Raw genomic sequence first — 24,526 nt, forward strand, 5'->3', positions numbered from 1 at the left:
TCCTCACATCGTGTGATGGCTGTTAACAAGCATCACTATAATACAAGTGGAAGCACATGGCCTAGTGGTTAGAGCAGCGGACTTGCGGTTGAGGGATCGCGGGTTCAAATCTCAGACCGGACGATGTGTGTGTTTATGAGCAAAACACCTAAGCTCCACGCAGCTCCAGCAAAAGGTAATGGCAAAACTTCTGCTGACTCTTTCGCCACAACTTTCTCTCACTCTTTCCTCCTGCATCTTGCAGCTCACCTGTGATGGACCGGCGTCCTGTCCAGGTGGGGAACCTATACGCCAAGAAACAAGGAAACCAGCCCTTATGAGCCAGGCATGGCTCGAGAAGGAACAAACGAAACTATAATACAAGTGAGGTCATTGGTTTCCAGCCTTCCAAGGAAACCCATGTCTAGCCATGGGAAATTATTACCTTGCCTCGAAACAGGTGAGGTTAGCAATAGGAAGGGCATCAGGTGATAGCCGAAACTCCATCTGACAACAAATTTCATCTGAACCATACAAACATAGGAAAGTAGACACTAAGTGGTGCTGATGATAACGGTACTGCAAAGCTTCTACCAACATGAAAGAGTAGACACCAATAGCAACAACATCAACAATGATGCTAAGATAAATGTCCCTGATATTTATGGGTAGGGGTTGAGGGTAACAGTAACAACAATTTTATGAACTCACCATACATCTCCACTGAGAAAATCTTCAAAAATGTATTGGTTTCTGTCCCCATTTTGATTCCTTTTGTCAAGCTGAGAGAAAAAAAACAAGAAAAAAGATTTTTTAAAGTCTTTTTAAGCTGAAGATATTTCTAAAAGGAATTCTCAACAAATTTGTTTCGAAAATGAGAGATATTAGCAGACATTTGAAAAAATTACAAGGTACTAACAACAATATCTTGTATTTAAAATAAAAAGAAATAATAATAAAAACCTTTAGCCATTTGCAGGTATGGCTGGGGGCAGACATGGCTCTGTGGTTACTAAGAAGTCCACTTCTCAACCACACAGTTTTAGATTCAATTTCACTGCATGGAACCATGGGCAAGTGTCTTCTACTGCAGCCCAGGTCAACCAAAGTTTTGTAAGTGGAAACTGAAAGAAGCCCAGCATGTGTATGTGTGTGTGTGCGTGTCACCATTTCCTTGCCTTGACATCGCACAATTGTTGTAAATGAGTGTAACTCACATGCAAGTTATACTTTTTGTCGCCAATATTCTGTGGAAACATGACTGGTCATGGGAAAATAATATCTTACTTGGAAACAAGTCAGTACTGGTGACAGGAATGGTGCCCAGCCATAGAAAATCCACCTAAAACAAATTGTCTGAGCCATGACAGCAGGGAAAAGAAGACATCAAAAAACAATGATGATGATGATCATCATCATCATCATTTAACATCCGCTTTCCATGCTAGCATGGGTTGGACAATTTGACTGAGGACTGGCGAACCAGATGGCTGCACCAGGCTCCAATCTGATCTGGTAGAGTTTCTACAGCTGGATGCCCTTCCTAATGCCAACCACTCTGAGAGTGTAGTGGGTGCTTTTACGTGCCACCGGCACAAGGGCCAGTCTGGCGGTACTGGGAACGGCCACGATCAAATAGTGTTTTTCACATGCCACCTGCACAGCAGTCAGTCCAGCGGCACTGACAACGACCTTGCTCGAATGTTTTGTTCGCGTGTGAGTGAGGTCGTTGCCAGTGCCGCTGGACTGACTCCTGTGCAGGTGATGATGACAAATATGATGATGGTGAAGAATAGTAAAACCTGGATGTATAACAGTACAAAGTTTGTGGGTATGCTTGTAAAAGTGTTTGTGTGTGTTGCGATAGCTTCATACATGCATTATAAGAGGTGACATGATACATGTTGTGTAATAATGCATAGTTAGTAGAATAAGGGTACTATTTCATTCCACCTGCTTGCAATGCTTTTGCTTATACCTTACTCTCACTAGTGAACCCATGTGGTGAACAAGGAAGCAGCTTAACTGTGGGCTTAATTTCTTCCAGGAACACAGCCTCTCAAGATATTCCTAACAGATTTTCTCATGACCTTATTTAGAAATGAGGTGATGTGAAATCCCACATAAGTTTGGCTGGGAATCTCAAAGCAGCCATACTTCTTACCAACCACTGCTTTGCTTCCTTGCAAGTGGATCCAAGATGTAGGAGTGTCCATCATGTATTAAAAATAAGCAATGGTGGTCAGCATTGAGGCATTTTCTGATGGACTGAAATTCCAACAACTTCCAGGAGCTGGGAAGAGGGGACCTAGAAAAAAAATAGCTTGAAGATCATCCACTCAACTTGACCCCATGACTACAAGGGTCCTTTCTATGCAGCGTTACAGCCCATAGCTACAAATTTCAGATATGAGAAGTCTGGACCCTTCTGTCACAACTGCAAAACGTTCTTAGTCCAATATCACTAGAGACATGAAGAAAGTATGATGATGTTGGTACCGGTGTCTTGGTTTGCTGAACAACCTGTATGATGAATATTATTATAGAAAGCATGGATTGTGCAGAACCAGCCCCACTATCTCATCTATCAAACTTGTATTGGTCTTGCAGTTCTATATTTAAGAGAAGAGGAATTATGTACATTATTTACATTTGACAGATATTTGGCCTCATCTTGTTTGTTTCGGCTGATATACCCTCCAGCCTTCATTAGGTCCCTTGAGGAAATTTCGAACGTGGGCTCTCTTCCTAAGGTATTTTTCAATGTTGTTGTTGTTATTGTTATTATTCAGGTCACTGCCTGGAATCGAACTCAGAATCTTGGGGTTAGTAGCCCACGCTCTTAACCACTACGCCATATGCCCGTGGGTCTTGTATTGATCTTGTGGTGCAAGTGCCATAAACTCAGTATTTATCAGGATGCAGAATTTGTATGGAGTTACCTTCTCTTAGATGAAAAGCTAAAGAGCTGAAGGGTTTCATCTATTCTGGGTCCATAGGGGGTGACCACAGTGACCTGCTAATTAACTCTTCAGCATTTAAATTGGCCATGTCCAGCCCAAATATTCTACCTTGTTTTATGTTCAAACCAACCAGAGGGAAGGGGGTAGAGAGAAAGAGTGAGAGTGGGAGACAGCAAGTGTGCAAAAAAGGGTTCACCCATAGCTGGGACCTTTGTAGGTACCATTATTAGTGCCCTAACAGGTGGCATGAGAAGGAGATCAAGTGAAATAACCCAGATGGGGATCAAACCTGCTGGAGAGGTTTGTCACTGTGCATCACCCTTCTCCACATTTCAAAGCAACCCCCTACCACCACCACCACCCTCAAAAATCTCCCACTTACATCAAAGAAAAACGTTTCTTCAAACTGTGGACAAATTGTCTTCTTCTTGACGCTCGTCCGCTTCACTTCTTCTCTGTGCCGAGATTTTCCAAAAGTTAACGTGATGACAGCATAAGGATTGCACGCACCATTGACCACGGTCAAGTCCAAGCATTCAATAACTCTGTTGGATGGAAAACAACAATATTATCAACAACAGCAAAAAAAAACAATACAGGAAGAGACTGGAGAGTCAAGACATTGACGACGAGATAACGATGATGACAATGATGATAACAGGTGTGGAGATGATAGTGATGATGATGAACATGATGATGATAATAGATGTGGAGGTGATGATGATGATGATGCAATGCAGATGATGATGATGGTGGTGGTGACAATGATGATGATGATGATGATAGTAGTAGTGATGACGATGATGGTGGTGGTGGTGCCGATTATGATGATAACAGTTGTGATGGTGACAATGATGACGACGACAATGAGAGTTGTGGTGGTAGTGGCAGCGATGATAATTTTCTTTCTTTACTTGTTTCAGTCATTTGACTGCGGCCATGCTGGAGTACTGCCTTTAGTCAAGCAAGTGTTTAATAAAATGAAGTAGCATGAAACAATTGTACTACTCTACCTTGGATATCCTTGTTGCTTATTTTGAGTGTGTGTGTGTGTGTGTGTATATATATATATATATATATATATATATATATATATATATATTGCCTCTGCCATACAAGCAATGTCATTCATTTACAATCTTCCATGGAAACAAGTCCAGCCATGGAGAAATTTCACTTGTTTGGAAATAAGGATTGGTAACAAGAAAGGCAACTGGCCATAGAAAATCTACCTCCATGAATTCCATCTAACCCATAGAAGCATAGAAATCTATTTTAATTTAGATTGGTTGATCTATGTTCAGCCTGACCAGATTTTAACATTGAGGTTTGCCAGTTCCTGTAATATCAAGGAATCAGTTGAGAGTCAAGTCTGAAATTTCCAATAAACCAGGAAAATGAATGGATTAACATTAATAGAACCAATATGATGTGTACTAACTTTGTTGAGACATATCATAATCTTTATAGCAAGAATCTTTCGTCAGTAATTTTGGCTACTATTTTATATGATGTGATGATATGACCTAGATATGCTTATCATGAATGTGTTACTAATGAGGGCCCGAAAAGAGAAAGCTTTACTAGAGAAGCAGCCCTATTAATTGAGGGGCTCCCAAGCCACCATGATCAATGTGATTATATGAACAAGTGTAGGATTTTCACAATTAGTAGTTTTAAAAACAAAAGTTCTGGCTTACCTGACAACCATGCGGTGAGAGGAGAAGGATTCTGGTTCGGTATTGAGGTACTCATCAAACCTGATCTCCAGGTGAACCTTTCCCTATAAAAGACAAATGCAATTTTACTACGAATATTTAGATAAAAGAAGGTTGTTTTAAGGAGGAAATGTAGCGTTCCCTTTAAAATTTGCTGAGAAAAGTCAATCTCCATTTAAATAAAACATAATCATCATCATCATCATCATCATCGTTTAACGTCCGTTTTCCATGCTGGCATGGGTTGGATGGTTCAACTGGAGTCTGGGAAGCCAGAAGGCTGCGCCAGGCCCAGTCTGATCTGGCAGTGTTTCTATAGCTCGATGCCCTTCCTAACGCCAACCACTCCGTGAGTGTAGTGGGTGCTTTTTACGTGTCACCTGCACAGGTGCCAGACGAGGCTGGCAACAGCTACAATCGGATGGTATATAAGTTTACATCATATGAATTTAGAAACTTTGAGAGAAATGAAATATAACATTTTTAAGAGTGGAACCACAGATAAAAACTATATCCATTGTGTTGAGTCAAAAGTTTTGCAATATTTTGGTAATTTATTGGCTTTATTTGTCAAGTTACAACAAAAGCAGCCTAGCATTCAAAATAGAGGCCATTGTGTTGTACCATCTGAAATCACTTATCTGACAGCTCTTTGATTCCACACCGATACTAGTTTGTGTCCTTTGAGGTGAAGAACGTCTTCACTGAAGCCTCCATGTCTTCTTGGTTAATGAAGCGTCCTGAGTGCAGAAAATGAGCCAAAATATTGCAAAACTTCTGACTCAACACAATAATAGCTGCTAAATACAAAACTTCTAAAAATGGAATGTGAAATTCAAAAGATTGCTTTGGTACAACGTCTGCTTTGGTAGAACGTCTGTCATGTTTACAGAAGATGAGGGTTTCAGCCCCATAGATAGCCTTTGATTTTTTCCATCCAAGGGAATTTTTAACCCAATATTCTACATGTTATTATTTATCTATAACTGTAAGATAGCAAGCTGGCAGAATCATTAACATGCCAAACAAACATGCTTAGCAGCATTTCTCCTGACTTTACAATCATCATCATCATCATCATCATCATCATGGTCGTCGTCGTCATCGTTGTCATTTAACATCTGTTGTCCATGCTGGCATGGGTTAGATGGTTTGACCAGGGCTGGTAAGCTAGAAGGCTGCACCAGACTCCAGTCTGATTTGGCATGGTTTTCTACAACTGGATGCCCTTCCTGACACCAACCACTCTGTTCAAATTCCACTGAGGTTGACTTTGCTTTTCATCCTTTCAGGGGGTGACAAAATAAGTTACCAGTTGAGCACTGGGGCCAATGTAATTAACCTCCCCCACTCCTCAAATTTGCCAGCCTTGTGCCAAAATAAGAAAGGATTACTTATTTTCACCAGCACAGATATATTTACACAGCACCAGCATGGGTGCCACATAAAAAGCACCTGCGTCAGTGCTTCGTAAATGCACCTGTGCCAGCAGCACATAAAAGACACCCAACACACTCTGTTAACCCTTCGTTACCATATTTCTATTGAGATGCTCCATGTTTCTTTTAATTACTTTAAATATAACAAAGAATTTAGTAAACTAACTTAGTTATCATTAAGCTAGTGTTTTGCTAATTAGCGGGGGAGACACACACACGCACACACACACACAGACATGCACAAATACATACACAAACAAGCACACAAAACAGTCTTCCACACAGTTTCTGACTACCAGATTCACCCACAGTAGGAGGGAGAGGATAAAAAGGAGGAGGAATGGTATGAGGAAGAGGAGGAGGATTACAATGATGTGGCCATGGTGGTGGTGGTGATGATGATGAACTTCATAAAAAAGATTATTAAATTACCTGTACTTCCGGATTTGAGCCAACATGTGACAGGGGAAACCAATGATCTTTTCCATGGTATTTGTGAAGTTCTTCTCTCCTTAAGGAAACTTTCCCAATAACCTACAATGAAAACAATAAAGAAACTGTTTAAAAAAAATATGTTATTTAGTTATTCATTGCATGTGTGTGTACACGCCTGTGTGTCTTTTGGTAATAATATGTCACCAAAAATGTAAACATTAGCAACAAACAATAACCCAGTACATCATCACCGTAGCTGTTGTTGTTTAATGTCTGCTTTCCATGCTGGCATGGGTTGGTTGGGTTGACTGAGGACTGGCAAAACAGGGGCTTTCACCAGGCTCCAATCTGATCTAGTAAGGTTTCTACAGCTGGATGTCCTTCCTAACGCCAATCACTCTGAGAGTCTAGTGGGTGCTTTTTATGTGCCACAAGCACAGAGGGCTAGTCAAGCAGCACTGGCATCAGCCATACTCAGCCATGTAGGTGGCATGAAAAAAAGCACCCAGTACACATCGTAAATTGGTTGGTGTTAGGAAGGGTATCCAACCATGGAAAACATGCTAAAGCTGACACTGGGGCTTCATGCAGCCCTGTGGCTCACTGGATCTTATCCAACCATCCAACCTATGTCAGCATGGAAAGCACATTAAATGATGATAAATAAAATAGCAGTTGTAAGACATTTTTTTTCATCATTTTAAATTCTTCTAAACATTTGTTTAGAAGTTTAGTTTCAGCCAGCTGCTTGAACTATGTCTGTCCTTGTTTGTCCCCTCTATGTTTAGCCCCTTGTGGGCAATAAAGAAATAGGTAAGGTGCAAGGCATAAAAAGAAGAGTTGAGGGGGGGGGGGCAAAAAGTCCCTATGAGTAGGTGGAAGAGGTTATCAAGGAGGAGAAGGTGACTTTATACCAAGTGATTGGAGTCTAAAATATGATAGAGGAGACGCACAAGTATCTTCCTACAGAAGAGATGCTAAAATTTCAGAAGCTGTTACGTTGTGGAAAGAATTACTCTAGTAATTTAACAACCTGCAAAAGCAGTTTAAATTTACTTCATGAGATGTCAAAATTTTCATTAATATGTCATAACAGCAGAAGCAGCTAAGAAATAACCGGCTCAATGACATAGTTTAACTGAAACTGTTTGAAACATTGCGAGTAGTCAGTTGGCTACATCAAGTCTTTAACATTCATTCATTCATACATTTGATTTTTGTACTTTTTAAATATTTGAAAGTCGGAGTCAGGGGAAATGTGAAATGATGAATCTGGAGGGCTGCTTCTATACATTCTCTTTATTCTTTTACTTGTTTCAATCATTTGACTGCAGCCACGCTGGAGCACTGCCTTTAGTCGAACAAATAGACCCCAGGACTTATTCTTTGTAAGCCTAGTACTTATTCTATCGCTCACTTTTGCCAAACTGCTAAGTTACGGGGACGTAAACACAGCGTGGATTATCAAGCAATGATGAGGGGACAAATACAGACACACACACACACACACATATATATACAATGAGCTTCTTTCAGTTTCTTATTTCTTTATTACCCACAAGGGGCTAAACATTGAGGGGGCAAACAAGGACAGACAGAGGGATTAAGTCGATTACATCGAAACCAGTGCGTAACTGGTACTTAATTTATCTACCCCAAAAGGATAAAAGGCAAAGTCAGCCTCAGCAGAATTTGAACTCAGAATGTAAACACAGACGAAATACCGTTAAGTATTTCGCCCGGCGTGCTAATGTTTCTGCCATCTCGCCACCTTCATTCATTCAGTTTTTGTCTACCAAATCCACTCACAAGGCTTTGGTCGGTCCAGAGCTATAGCAGACGACACATGCCCAAGATGCCAAGCAGTGGGACTGAACATGGGACCATGTGGTTGGGAAGCCTGCTTCTTACCACACAGCCACTCATGCGACTGAAAAAATATTCCATTTTAAACAGACAGAATAAGAAGTGACAAAAATTGAAAGTATAAATCTTGGGTATTGCCTGTATTAAACTTTCAAACAGTTACAGTGAAATGGTTTTAGTGACCAAGTTAGAGTATGTGTGATAAAAATTTTAACATCTCATGTAATATTTTTCCAGCTCACATAGGTGGGACAGAATTCATCTCTGTCTGTAGCAAGATACTTGTATGTCTCCTCTATCATACTTTAGTCTCCTATCACTTGGCATAAAGTCACCTTCTCTTCCCTACAGATTTTCTACAGCTTGATGCCCTTCCTGTTGCCAACCCTTACCTGTTTCCAAGAAGGGTAATATATCTCCATCACCAGACGTCTATCATGTCTGGCTATGATTGAAAATAAAGAACACCTCTTGGATGTTAGTTGCTATTTGTTGACACTCGCTTACAACTATCATGTAATATCAAGACAAGGGGATAGTAACATACAAACACATGCACATAATAGGCTTCTTTCAGTTTCCATCAATAAAACCACTCACAGGGCTTTGTTCTGCACTGGGCTATAGAAGACAACACTTGTCCAACATGAAATACAGTGGGACAGAATGCAGAACCATTTTGCTGAGAAGTAAACTTCTTACCACACAGCAACACCTGTGTATTGAATGTTACCGATTAAATGACTAGGGTAGAGAAAGCTGTTGAAAATCACCTGGCAAGGCAAGGCCTCAGACACAGAGGTCCTCTCTTGAGCTGATCTGCCAAGCATCTACACACTGCTGAGAAGAGTGTAAGTCAGGTAGGCAGGCCACCTTGTTCATATACCTGAAATGCAACTCCCCAAGAGACTGTTTTTCAGTGAATTGGCAAAAGGCAAATGCATTCAAAGTGGATAGAAAAAGCACTTAAAGGACACACTCAAAACCTCACTGAAGGGCTATGAGATCAACCCTGACACCTGGAAGACACAAGCACAAAACCTCCCTGCCTGGTAAAGCCACACCAACAGAGGTCTCAACTCCTATGAACACCCAGTAGACCACACCAGTGCCAATCTGCAGCAGAGCCTTCCAAGTACACATCAGACTGCTAAGCCACAGCCAGATACACTGTGACCCGTCTTCGACTCCCATCCTTGGTCATCATCAACAATGACAGACAAACTAATAAGGATAGATGTTCCAAAATATTAAAATTTAAACAGAAAAAATGTTACTTTTATTGTTCAAAATCTATATATATATAAATAGCAAGATGTCTGTCTGTGTGTGTGTGAGTATCCTTTATACAAATCCACAATTTTTCAATTAGAGGGCTCGCACTTTCTATGGTCATTCAAAACCGTCCAAGGGTGGTCGTGCACATCTTTACATTTCCCCAGTCACCCCACAAAGACATTAAAAAATCAATAGAAGTGACTTTTTTGTGAATTTTCTATCCAAAACCCAATCAAAATGCCCGAAACTTGATATGCCAATTGAATGCCAGCTAGCTGTATGTGATTGGTTAGAGATTTGGACAGTACTCGTGTGTATGTGTGCATGCACACAGCTGTATATGCATGCACTAGCACTATGACCCGGCAACACCGGGTCATAGTGCTAGTGAATGATAAAACATCTCTGCAAAAATCCTACAACTCTTTACCAACAGCTTTCATTCACTGCAATCACCTCCTCTCATTCTTCCTGTATCTATCCTTAAATTCAGAGTCATTTCTTTGATACTTCCGCTGTTGAGACAATATTGTTATAGCAATTATAATTTTTAAAACAAAATAAGGAAGGAAATATTGTTCTCATATAATACGGATAACAAATTAAGTACTTCAACATTTCAATATTTCATAACTTGCATTTTTTTTTTTTAAAGTAAACACTTAAAAGTTATTAAAAGAGTTGAAGCCATATCACTAATTCCATCTGCCTTAAAAATGCTTGAAAATTATTGCACTAAGTTTTGTTTCTTTTCCATACTTATTCGATCTTTCTTTAAAGAGTTCGAAAAAAAACACACTGATCAATGCTGTCCTATTTATACGAAAAGACAAAATAATATATACAGAATATATAGTATAAGGCTAGTCACATGTATGGCTGTGTGGTTAACAAGTCTGTTTCCTAACCAAATGTTTCCGAGCACAGCAATATTTTCTCATAGCTAGACATATTTTATGAAAGACTGAAAACAAACAATCTCGCTTGTATGACAATGATTTCAATTATCACACGATGTCTACACAAAGGTATACACAAACACACACACACAAGACGGAGGAAATGCTGCTAAACATTCTGTTTGGTGTGCTGACAATTCTGCCAGCTTTCATCACTCTTTTACTTGTTTCAGTCATTTGACTGCGGCCATGCTGGAGCACTGCCTTTAGTTGAGCAAATCGACCCCATGACTTATTCTTTGTAAGCCTAGTACTTTTTATATTGGTCTCTTTTGCCGAACCGCTAAGTTACGGGGACATAAACACACCACCATCAGTTGTCAAGCAATGTTGGGGGGACAAACACAGACACACAAACATATAGACACATACATACATACATACATACATATATATATATATATATAATATATATATATATATATATATATTGTGAAATAGAAAGATGAATAATCTTGTTGCAGATTAATCAAAAGTTTAACCGATACCTTGGTAGCAAAAATCACAGCAGAAGACAGCACGGTTGGAGGTACTATCATATGGTGTTGCAACCGTGCGTTGGTGCGGATAATTGAATTTTAATATTATTAGTGAATTGAAGAAATGGAGTTGAACGAAGATTGAACAGAAATCGTTTTATTGCATTCTACACGTGTTTCGAAAGGCACAATTTACCAAATTCCGATTGAATAATGAGACCATATTGTGTCTTTCTCTTCAGGAAGAAATAGGAAATCCGTTGGAAAAAACAAAAACAGAACAGAGGCGGAGCAAAACAAATCGAACGAGGCTCCTAAGAGCCCATGGCCAAACTGTTTATCAATGTATGTTGAAAACGGGTGGTGGGTGCGTTGAAGATTTTAACGGGTCAGGCAGCGGTCATTCCGGTGGGTGAGGGCACGGGGTGCGTAGATGTTCTTTGTGACCGAGACTAAAGTTCTGACTATTTAAAGAATATTAGGTGTATTATATGGGGCGAGACAAAATCTACTTAGAAACATGTGTGTGTGTACTGTTCTATATATGTGCGGCCGCAAGTTGGTAAGAAGCGCTACACTCTGGTCACTGCTGAGAAATCCGTCAGGGGGTAGAAAATATTTTATGTGTACGTGTGTGCGTTTGATCGCGCGGCCGTCAGTTGGTAAACAGCTCTACACAATGGTCACTGCTGTAAAATCCGTCGGGCGGCAGAAAAATATTTTATGTGTGCGTGTGTTCGTCTAATCATGCCTTGTCAAAGAAACCCCCCGTCGTCAAAAACAAACCACCATTCATCTCCCAGGAGTAATTCCCCTTGCAATGGTTAATCATATTTCTCTTAAAAGCTTTTTCAGAATTTATTACCAAGGGCTATTTTCATATAAGTAGTGTAACCGGGTGCAGGTATTATTTATAAGCGTTATTTATAAGCAAGATAAGTATAACGCCGCCAATGGGGGCATCGAAAAGCCGACTGTAAAAGTCCGTTTACCATCCGGTCTCTGGCGAACAATATATGGAAGAGTTCGGAGACACAAAGGTTGCACTTCCTTCTGCCCCTGTCAAATGGGAGGGCCACCGACAAAATTGACCATTCCAGCCTGTAGCTTGAGTTCGTATTCTTCAATCGCCATATTAGCTTGCTAAGTCCCGTGGTCTGGCGTTTATTCACGTCTCGAAAAGTTGCGTAATGGTTGGAGATTCGTAAGGCCAATCTTGACGATGAGGCCCCGACATAAGCGTAGACATCTGAGTCCGTGTAAGCCTTGCATTGGTAGACGGCGTTTCTGATCTTGGAGTTCACCGACGTGAACCTTATTCTGTTAGGATTAGTTTCTGAAATTAGAACTGCGTTACTGTCACTATATTTGTTGCGAGAACTGCAGCCGCTTACTACTTTATTTTCCACTACGTCACTATTAACTAACGGAATAACCCCTGATTCTACACTATCAATCAGAGTGCTGTCATTGCTAGTGCCCGTGGTGCTGCTATTGCCGGAAACGATGCTGGAGTTGCTATTGGGACTCTCTACCCTAATGAGCCGAGCTGCGCTCACCTCACTACTGCCATTGTTACCGTCAATGACAACACCCTTATTTATAACTATACCCCTAGTATATAATCCCTGGTTGGAGCTGAGATTATGAGTCACTGTACTGGCTCTCATATCATTATTACTACTATTATTATTCCTACTGAGCATTAAATCAGGAGCGGAAGAAGCTGTGCCTCCGGAAAAAGGTGATAGGGTCTTAGTAAGCAGCCTATTATTATGGGAGGCGATTATCTGGGCGAGGTTTTTAGTGTTGGAGAAAGCTATCAACATACATTGATAAACAGTTTGGCCATGGGCTCTTAGGAGCCTCGTTCGATTTGTTTTGCTCCGCCTCTGTTCTGTTTTTGTTTTTTCCAACGGATTTCCTATTTCTTCCTGAAGAGAAAGACACAATATGGTCTCATTATTCAATCGGAATTTGGTAAATTGTGCCTTTCGAAACACATGTAGAATGCAATAAAACGATTTCTGTTCAATCTTCGTTCAACTCCATTTCTTCAATTCACTAATAATATATATATATATATATATACATATATATATATATACACACACACACACAAATATACGATGGGCTTCTTTCAGTTTCTGTCTACCAAATCCACTCACAAGGCTTTGGTCGGCCCGAGGCTATAGTAGAAGACACATGCCCAAGGTGCCACGCAGTGGGACTGAACCCGGAACCATGTGGTTGGTAAGCAAGCTACTTACCACACAGCAACTCCTGCGCCTAATAATGAAAATAATTTTTGTTTGAGAGAAACTGAAACAAACAACTGATTTTGTTTGTGTGTGTGTGTGTGTGGAGAGAGAGAGAGGTGGGGAATACTAAGGAGCAGTACAAATAAAAATAAAGTAAAAATATCTGGAAAAAAAAATCTACCTTCTCAGCTTTATAACCTGTATCGACAATGTAGCATGACAAATACCTAAAGCGCTTTGGTATTTCTGCATGGAATTCTTCACCATAGAAAGGGCTGTAAAAGAAAGAAACAGTTTTAGATCAGTGGAACAACATAATTTCAGGAGTTGGATCAATTTGCAATAACATCTCAATTTCAGTAAGCATTAAATATATCATCCACATTAACAACAAAGGTTTTTCCATGCATACTAGGAAGTTAAACATTATGTACTCTTTCATAAACTCACTTGTATCTATGTCAAGAGTTTATATGGAGCTTTTTGAACCAACTCTAACCATGGAATCCACAATAGCATCAACAAAAACAAACCCCTCTCAGTGCCCAGGTATTCAATGTAGGCCTCTACATAAACACCAGAACACTTCTTTGTTGTCGGTGGTGGTTGGGGGGGTTTATTATTGTTATAATTATTATTATTATTATCATTATTATTATTACTATTATTATTATTACTATTACTATTATTATTATTATTATTATTATATTATTATTATTATTATTGTTATCTTTTTTTCTTCTTCTTTCAAATTTGCTTCCATTTCTTGCCGAGTGTCTTCCCGACTCCTAGGGCAAAGAAACTCATAGTATACATTGGTAGGCCATTAAACTAAACTCACTAGTTCGTTCATTTTCTTTCTTTTTTTTTTAAAGTTAAATTAAAATACATGGGTAGAAATAGTTCTCACATCGACAATGCTCTTCTCAATACATGTGATCGACAATGCTCTTCTCAATATGTGTGATCGACAATGCTCTTCTCAATACGTGTGATTTATTATTATTATTATTATTATTTATTGTCCTTGCACAGCTTCTAATGAGAGAGATGTAGTACGGTGACAGCTGTTCGCTACCAGCGAACTAAGGTAACACCCCTTATTTTTCAAACACTATCCGGAGTATTCAAGCAGTTCCAAGCAGTGCTGATCCTGCAAGTGCTCCTGGCCTCTGACAATTATTGGTACCACTACCACCTTTTTCATTGACCACAACTGCTTAACCTCCCAAGCTAACCTGTTATATCTCTCAACTTTTCTTTCTTCCTTATCACACACCTTGTTGTCAGCTGGGCATGTTATATCTATGATCCAACATCGTTTGCTTTCTTTTTCAATTAACACTATGTCTGGTTTCCTATTCTCTATTTCATGGTCACATTGAATCGCAAAATCCCATAGGATCTTTGCATTATCATTTTTGATGATGTCTTCAGGTTTATGTTTGTACCACTTTTTTGCTCTGTCAAGTCCATACTTGCTGCAAAGTGTCCAATGGACAATCCTTGCTATATTGTCATGGCATCTCTTATATTCTTTCTGGGCTTGTGTCGTACATTGACTGGTAATATGCCATACCGTTTCACCATTTTGTCTACAAATTCTGCACCTATCGCTTTCTGATGTGTTGTCTGTTCTGTATTTGATGTAATTTGTTCTTAGTACTTTCTCTTGGGCAGCACAGATTAGAGCCTCCGTCTCCAGTTTTAAATTACTTATAGTAATCTATAGCCATCTTTTTTCTGTCTGTCTTATCTTCAACATCATCATCATCATTTAACATCCGTTTTCCGCGCTAGCACGGGTTCCCTATGAAATTGTCCATGCATTCTTTTCTTTATCCACCTATTTTCAGTTGCGTGCGCGCACACACACACACACAAATTCTTTAAATTAATTTTTTATTAACTAACTTCTTTTTCTTATAAGAATAGAAGTTTGGCGTGATTCTTTCTTATTCTTTTTTTTTCTTCTTTTGATTTCAAGTTCAGGTGTATGCCAAAGCCATAGGGTCAAGTGACTATGATATCACTGAACAATGAGTTCCTGAATCCAGGATTCTAATCCTCTAAAAGGTATCCTGTTGCATCACCAACAGTTTGTTCACAATAAGGAAGTACTTATCTTACATGACAAACACTTTGTTGTATTGGAAATATTCCCCACCACCACCACCACCATCTCATCTTCCTACTCTTTCCCACTCTCTCATTTGTTTTAAGTTTTCTCTTCTCTGTAACCCTCTGGAACTCCCATCAGCCTGACATTTTTCCTGCAAACATCAAGTTACAGTTATTCAATCCAAGCGTAATCTATATTGATCTCGCACCTACTTGGGGGGGGGGTGACAATACCATGACCACTGCCCCTCCTCCAGACTAATCCATTAATGAAAAGAAAATTGTTATATTTTGGGATGGTTATTTATTTTTTCTTGCCAAATAAACACACACAGACACACACAGACACACACACACACTTTATCTTTGTTCTTCACTCGTTTATAGTTGTTGTTATTTTATCTATGTCAATTGTATGGAAATCTTTCATCAGACATCTGTTTAGTCCATTCTCAAAGAATGGACTAAACAGAACAGGAGGATACATGTGGGATGGAAGAGTCGCTGAAGAGGTCACAGATGTGTGACAAAAGATTTCCGGATAAGGACATAAGATAAAATAAGAACAACAATAAACAAGTGAAGAACTAATACATAGTGTGTGTGTGTGTGTGTGGAGGCACAATGGCCCAGTGGTTAGGGCAGCGGACTCGTGGTCATAGGATCGCGGTTTCGATTCCCAGACCGGGCGTTGTGAGTGTTTATTGAGTGAAAACTCCTAAAGCTCCACGAGGCTCCGGCAGGGGATGGTGGCGATCCCTGCTGTACTCTTTCACCACTTTCTCTCACTCTCACTTCCTGTTTCTGTTGTACCTGTATTTCAAAGGGCCGGCCGTGTCACTCTCTGTGTCATGCTGAATATCCCCGAGAACTACGTTAAGGGTACACATGTCTGTGGAGTGCTCAGCCACTTACACGTTAATTTCACGAGCAGGCTGTTCCGTTGATTCGGATCAACCGGAACCCTCGTCGTCGTAACTGATGGAGTGCTTCCATCCAGTGTGTGTGTGTATGCGCGCGCGCACACATCTATTTGGCAAGAAAAAAAAAATGGCCATCCTGAAATTTAACAATATCTGTTTCAACACAATTTCACATCAGGAATCATGTGAAATAAATTCATAAATGAAAATAGAATTTAATAATAAAAAATAATAATGAAATTATTACATCAACCCCAGTACTAGACTGGTACTTATGTCATCAACCTTGAAAGGATGAAAAGTTGGCCTCAGTGAAATCTGAACTCAGAACATAAGGAGGACATGAAATGTTGCTAGCAAGCATTTTGTCCAACATGCTAATAGCAGCAGCAGCAACAACAACAACAACAGAAACAGCTACAACAGATCAACAGTATTAGAAGCTAGAAGTCCCGATTTAGTAGCAGACAAAGAGAACAAAAAGTGCCAAGTTACTCTCTTTACTCTTTACTCTTTTACTTGTTTCAGTCATTTGACTGTGGCCATGCTGGAGCACCGCCTTTACTCGAGCAAATCGACCCCAGGACTTATTCTTTGTAAGCCTAGTACTTATTCTATCGGTATCTTTTGCTGAACTGGTAACGTAACCGGTTACAGTAACGTAAACACACCACCATCGGTTGTCAAGCAATGTTAGGGGGACAAACACAGACACACAAACATACACACACACACACACACACACGTATATATATATACACACACATATATGACAGGCTTCTTTCAGTTTCTGTCTACCAAATCCACTCACAAGGCTTTGGTTGGCTATAGTAGAAGACACTTGCCCGAGGTGCCATGCAGTGGGACTGAACCCGGAACCATGTGGTTCGTAAGCAAGCTACTTACCACACAGCCACTCCTACACCTATAGTATATGAAAAATAGCAAGTACCAAGACCTTGCCAGGTAAAATGTATTAGCAAAGTACCAGGACCTTGCCAGGTTAGATGTATTCCTGTAGTTATAGGTGGATTAGGAACTATCCCTAAAGATTTGAACAGATCGATAGAGGAAATAGGCATAAAATCCAGTTTAGTACAGCTCCAGAAAATGGTGTTATTAAGGACAGCTAGGACACATAGGAAGGTTCTTGGCATCTAAGGTTACTTGTTGTAGCCTGATGTCAGGAATTTTCCTGTTCCAAAAGTTTAATCTGCTGTGCATATATGAGAAGAAAATAATAAGTATTACACAAATATAATACGAGAGAAAGGAGGAAGGAAGATAGGGAGAGAGAGAGATGTGCGTGGGTGGATTTTCATTTCATTCAACACAACAGCGTTTGTCATGCACAAAGTAAAGTACTTCCTTAACGTAAACAAACTGTAAGCTATTTTAAAACCTCAACAGGTTGTTTATACATTTCCACAGGGAAGAGATTTCTCATGTGATTAAACCATTTCCATTCAATAGAACACTGCTACGACCATGTCTTTTTTTTTTTTTTGTTTTACAACTTCCATCTAAACTGATTGCTAACCAAAGCGCCTCTCTCTCTCTCTCTCTCTCTCTCTCTCTCTCTCTCTCTCTCTCTCTCTCACCCTCTCTTTCTCTTCTGGTGTAAGCAAAATTAAAACAAAACATAATTATGTGTAATCACTATGAAATGAAATTATATTACTCTTTTACTGTTTCAGTCATTTGACTGCAGCCATGCTGGAGCACTGCCTTTTTTTTTTAATCAAGCAACTCGACCCCGGGACTTATTTTTGTAAGCCCAGTACTTATTCTATCGGTCTCTTTTGCCGAACCGCTAAGTAACAGGGACATAAACACACATTGTCAAGCAATGCTAGGGGGACAAACACACACGCATATATATACATATATACGACGGGCTTCTTTCAGTTTCCGTCTACCAAATCCACTCACAAGGCTTTGGTCGATCCAAGGCTATAGCAGAAGACACTTGCCCAAGATGCCACGCAGTGGGATTGAACCCGGAACCATGTGGTTGGTTAGCAAGCTACTTACCATACAGCCACTCCTACGCCTATTGAATACTTTTCCAGAGGGCTGTGTGATGTGGTCTTGATTTCAATCCCAATGAATGGCACCTTGGGCAAGTGTTTTCTCTCTACTATTGCTATGCTACCAGCTCATCAACGTCTTGAGAATGGAAATGGTAAATGAAACAGATTGGAAGTTCTCTTTACCTATCCTTATTTGTGTGGGCAGCAGGGGGTGGGTGTTATTGTGTTTAATCTAACACGTGGACACAACCAAAAAAGCTAAAACCGCCCTAAATTTGGACATAACGATCACAAACATCACTTTCCGTAGCTGTTGTTCTAACTGCCACATGACATATACACTGGACAAAAGCTTTGACATGACCTTCTCATGCAGCTATCATATGACCTTAATACATGAATGTAGCGGAAAGCTAACCGAAAATTCCCTTACCTCACCACATAACCTTTCTCAACCAATCTATCTGATAGTGATCTGAGCCACATTCTTTCTATAAAAACAAATGATTTTCACAGCAACAACCTTTGTGACACAGTTCCACCTAACACTAACACATACCCTTTTGAAAATCAAATGTGAAACTGGCCACACGCTTGCATGTGTGCTGCGAGAGTAGCTATGTACAAATTTTCTTCATTTGTTGATTTATTTACTTATTCAATGGCATAAAAGATAAACTATATGAAAAATATGAACTAGGTGTAGGAATGGCTGTGTGGTAAGTAGCTTGCTTACCAACCACATGGTTCCGGATTCAGTCCCACTGCATAGCATTTTGGGCAAGTGTCTTCTACTATAGCCTCGGGCCAACCAAAGCCTTGTGAGTGGATTTGGTAGACTGAAACTGAAAGAAGCCCGTCATGTATATGTATATATATATATTTATATATGTATGTGTGTATATGTATGTGTGTCTGTGTTTGTTCCCACGACATCACTTGACAACCGATGCTGGTGTGTTTACGTCCCTGTAACTTAGCGAGTCGTCAAAAGAGACCAATAGAATAAGTACTAGGCTTACAAAGAATAAGTCCTGGGGTCGATTTGGTCGACTAAAGGCGATGCTCCAGCATGGCCACAGTCAAAATGACTGAAACAAGTAAGAGAGTAACAGAGAGATAGTAAAAATAAATACAATGTTCAAAAGATTACGTAGTTTACAAAAATGTTTAAAATAAGCCTCTCAAGGCCATCTCATGAGAGAAATTATAAGACTTTACCAATTGTGCATATACAAAAAGACTGACTGCAATATTGTATGGAGGTGTGTGTTTATTTATAGTATGTTATACTATAAATAAAAGCATTATACATGAAGCGTAAAAAGTGCAACACCGTTGCACCTGATCAAAGCTGAGTCAATATGAAAATATCTAATCCATATACAAAAGAATTGAACAACATTTCATCATCATCATCCTCCTCATTGTTTAATGTCCATTTTCCGTGCTGGCATGGGTTGGACAGTTCAACTGGGGTCTGGAAAGCCAGGAGGCTGCACCAGGCCCCAATATGTATGTGTGTGTGTGTGTGTGTATAGAAAGAGGGAGGGAGAGACAGATAGACAGACAGAGAGGGAGGGAGGGGAGAGAGGCAATTATTTTCTCTTTCGTTTGTACTCTGTGTAAGTTGGATCTATTAATATAAATATCCATTTATTTATACTTAAAAATTCATCCTCTGAAAAGTCTCCACCTTTTGCTTTCTCTCGTTCAGCATGTGGACATTCTTTTACTTGTTTCAGTCATTTGGCTGCGGCTCACCTTCTTCATGCACCTCAATCCTTGAATCTTACATTTATTTATATCTATCTATATATCATCATCATCATCATCATCATCATCATCATTTAGCGTCCGTTTTCCATGCTAGCATGGGTTGGACAGTTCAACTGGGGTCTGGGGAGCCCGAAGGCTGCACCAGGCCAGTCAGATCTGGCAGTGTTTCTACAGCTGGATGCCCTTCCTAACGCCAACCACTCCGAGAGTGTAGTGGGTGATTTTATGTGCCACCGACACAGGTGCCAGACGAGGCTGGCGAACGGCCACGCTCGGATGGTGTTTTTATGTGCCACCGACACAGGTGCCAGACGAGGCTGGCAGACGGCCACGCTCGGATGGTGTTTTTATGTGCCACCGACACAGGTGCCAGATGAGGCTGGCGGACGGCCACGATCGGATGGTGTTTGTTACGTCCCCAAAGCACGGAGGCCAGTCTATGCGGTACTGGCTACGGCCACGTTCGGATGATTTTCTTGTGTGCCACCGGCACTGGTACCACAAAGATACAAATTCCATTGATGTTCATCTATTTTGATTTGTTTTGATTTGATTTTCACTTGCCTCAACAGGTCTTCAAAGTGTCACAAGAAGGAAGGTATGCACAGGTGGACTGACTACGTCCCAGGTAGGGGCCACGGGTTATGGCCTGACTAGTCTTGCCGGGTCTTCGGATGGTGTTTTTATGTGCCACCGACACAGGTGCCAGATGAGGCTGGCGAACGGCCACGATCGGATGGTGTTTGTTACGTGCCCACAGCACGGAGGCCAGTCGATGCGGTACTGGCTACGGCCACGTTCGGATGGTTTTCTTGTGTGCCACCGGCACTGGTACCACAAAGATACAAATTCCATTGATGTTCATCTATTTTGATTTGATTTGATTTGATTTTCACTTGCCTCACAGGTCTTCACAAGTGTCACAGGAAGGAAGGAAGGTATGCACAGGTGGACTGACTACGTCCCAAGTAGGGGCCACGGGTTATGGCCTGACTAGTCTTGCCGGGTCTTCGGTTGGTGTTTTTATGTGCCACCGACACAGGTGCCAGATGAGGCTGGCGAACGGCCACGATCGGATGGTGTTTGTTATGTGCCCACGTCACAGAGGCCAGTCGATGCGGTACTGGCTACGGCCACGTTCGGATGGTTTTCTTGTGTGCCACCGGTACTGGTACCACAAAGATACAAATTCCATTGATGTTCATCTATTCTGATTTGGTTTGATTTGATTTGATTTGATTTGATTTTCACTTGCCTCAACAGGTCTACACAAGTGTCACACACTTGCCTCAACAGGTCTTCACAAGTGTCATAAGTAGGTGTCACACACTTGCCTCAACAGGTCTTCACAAGTGTCATAAGTAGGAAGGTATGCACAGGTGGACTGACTACGTCGCCGGGTCTTCGGATGGTGTTTTTATGTGCCACCGACACAGGTGCCAGATGAGGCTGGCGAACGGCCACGATCAGATGGTGTTTGTTGTGCCCACAGCACGGAGGCCAGTCGATGCGGTACTGGCTACGGCCACGTTCGGATGGTTTTCTTGTGTGCCACCGGTACTGGAACCACAAAGATACAAATTCCATTGATGTTCATCTATATTTGATTTGGTTTGATTTTCACTTGCCTCAACAGGTCTTCACAAGTGTCACACACTTGCCTCAACAGTCTCTCCACGAGTGTCACACACTTGCCTCTGCCTCAACAGGTCTTCACAAGTGTCACACACTTGCCTCAACAGGTCTTCACAAGTGTCATAAGAGGGAAGGTATGCACAGGTGGACTGACTACGTCGCCGGGTCTTCGGATGGTGTCTTTATGTGCCACCGACACAGGTGCCAGATGAGGCTGGCGAACGGCCACGATCGGATGGTGTTTGTTGTGCCCACAGCATGGAGGCCAGTCGATGCGGTACTGGCTATGGCCACGTTTGGGTGGTTTTTGTTGTGTGCCACCGGCACTGGTACCACAAAGAATACAATTCCACTGATGTTCATCTATTTTGATTTGTTTTGATTTGATTTTCACTTGCCTCAACAGGTCTTCATAAGTGTCACAAGAAGGAAGGTATGCACAGGAGGACTGACTATGTCCCAGGTAGGGGCCACGGGTTATGGCCTGACTAGTCTTGCCGGGTCTTCTCACGCACAGCATACTTCCATAGGTCTCGGTCTCTAGACATTTCCTTAGTGAGACCTAAAGTTCGAAGGTCGTGCTTCACCACCTCGTCCCAGGTTTTCCTGGGTCTACCTCTTCCACAGGTTCCCTCAACTGCTAGGGTGTAGCACTTTTGCACACAACTATCTTCAGCCATTCTCATCACATGACCATACCAGCGCAAACGTCTCTCTTGCACACCACAACTGACGCTTCTTAGGTTCAACTTTTCTCTCAAGGAACTTACACTCTGACGATTATGAACACTGACATTACACATCCATCGGAGCATACTGGCTTATTTCTTGCGAGCTTACGCATATCCTCAGCAGTCACGGCCCATGTTTCACTACCATGTAGCATGGCTGTACGTACACATGCATCATACAGTCTGCCTTTTACTCTGAGCGAGAGGCCTTTTGTCACCAGCAGGGGTAAGAGCTCTCTAAACTTTGCCCATGCTATTCTTACTCTAGCAGTTACACTTTCAGCACACCCACCCCCGCTACTGACTTGGTCTCCTAGGTAGCGGAAGCTATCAACTACTTCTAGTTTGTCTCCCTGGAATGTGGCAGAAGTTGGTCTCTGCACATTTCCAGTGTTTATTGCTCCTGAGCATTTGCCACAGACAAAAAACTATTTTCTTAGTTAGCCTTCCTTTGACATTGCTGCGCACCTCTTATGTGTCCATAGCTTACACTTGGTGCATCTTATAGAGTTTCTACCTACACCTTTTTTACAGATCGAGCAGGGCCATCTACCTGAAGGCGTATGTGATTGATCTACCTTCCTACTTATTAGGACTTTGGTTTTGGCTAGGTTGATTCTAAGGCCCTTCGATTCTAATCATTGTTTCCACACCTGAAACTTCTCCTCCAGTTCTGATAGTGACTCAGCAATTAGAGCAAGGTCATCAGCATAGAGGAGCTCCCAGGGGCAACCTGTCTTGAATTCCTCCGTTATTGCCTGGAGGACTATGATAAATAGGAGGGGACTGAGGACTGAACCTTGGTGGACCCCAACCTCTACCCGGAATTCTTCACTGTACTCGTTATATATATATATATATATATATATGGTAAAACGGTAAGATAACAAAAGAAAGAAAGAGACCTCAATATTATGTAAATAGAGGAAATTTATCTATAAAATAATATGTTGCATTACTCGGCATCTGAAACTCAGAGTTTTATCTTGACTATCGAGTAATGTAACATATTATTTTATAGATATATATATATATATATATATATATATATATATATAGCAAGCATAATTAAATCTCAGAATGAGATTGAAACAGTAATCGCTCGATAATGTAAAGTATAGAAGCCATCTTATCATGGCTACAGTAACACCCCCTCCCCAATGTGGTTAGCCATAATAAGATGGCTTCTATACTTTACATTATCGAGCGATTACTGTTTCAATCTTATTCTGAGATTTAATTATGCTTACTGTTCATTTTTCGACATCAGTGGCAGACGCCACTAGAAAAACTTATATATATTTGCAAAGCAGCCTTCACTTTCATCGCGACCTGGTGGTTACCGCCCGTTGACAAGGGACAAAAATCCCGAAACTAGTTCGAGCGTATCACTCAGGCTTGCGAGGAAGGGATGGCCTCCCTTTGCAAATACTCCAAGGGCACTGATATTGTGTCTAAAGCCAGCTAGAGATGACGATCTCTTGGGGCTATAAAGCTACAGTAACACCCCCTCCCCAATGTGGTTAGCCATGATAAGATGGCTTCTATACTTTACATTTTATATATATATATATCTTTTATCTTTCTTTTCTTTAACTGTTTCAGTCATCAGACTGTAGCCAATGCGGGGTAACCACCTTGAAGAATTTTAGTCAGGCGAATCGACCCCAGTACTTTTGTTTTTTTGAAATTTGGTCCTTATTCTGTCAGTCTTTTTTATAAAACCGCTAGTTTACAGGAATACAAACACACCAACAATGGTGGTCAATCAGTGGTGGGGGACAGACACATACATACATACATGTGTCTGTGTGTATGTATTTGTGTGTGTGTGTGTATATATATATATATATATATATATATATATACACACACACACATAAATATGTGAATATGTGGCAGGGGCAATCGATGGTTTTTAAACCAT

General features: G+C 40.8%; 1 protein-coding gene across 2 annotated transcripts in view; it reads right to left on the reverse strand.

Annotated features, from left to right (window-relative positions):
* LOC115216543 (ras GTPase-activating protein 3-like) overlaps positions 1 to 24,526 on the reverse strand; it is a 236,640-nt gene that overhangs the window by 48,620 nt on the left and 163,494 nt on the right. For both annotated transcript variants that reach the window (XM_029785997.2, XM_036506839.1), the window contains exons 3-7: positions 13,559 to 13,652; positions 6,532 to 6,633; positions 4,643 to 4,725; positions 3,325 to 3,487; positions 691 to 761 (exon numbers count right to left, since the gene is read on the reverse strand). In XM_029785997.2, the coding sequence (XP_029641857.1) occupies positions 691 to 761; positions 3,325 to 3,487; positions 4,643 to 4,725; positions 6,532 to 6,633; positions 13,559 to 13,652 (513 nt within the window). The remainder of the gene's footprint in view (positions 1 to 690; positions 762 to 3,324; positions 3,488 to 4,642; positions 4,726 to 6,531; positions 6,634 to 13,558; positions 13,653 to 24,526) is intronic.

This window comes from Octopus sinensis, linkage group LG10 (assembly GCF_006345805.1).
Source record: "Octopus sinensis linkage group LG10, ASM634580v1, whole genome shotgun sequence".
NCBI classification, from domain to species: domain Eukaryota; kingdom Metazoa; phylum Mollusca; class Cephalopoda; order Octopoda; family Octopodidae; genus Octopus; species Octopus sinensis.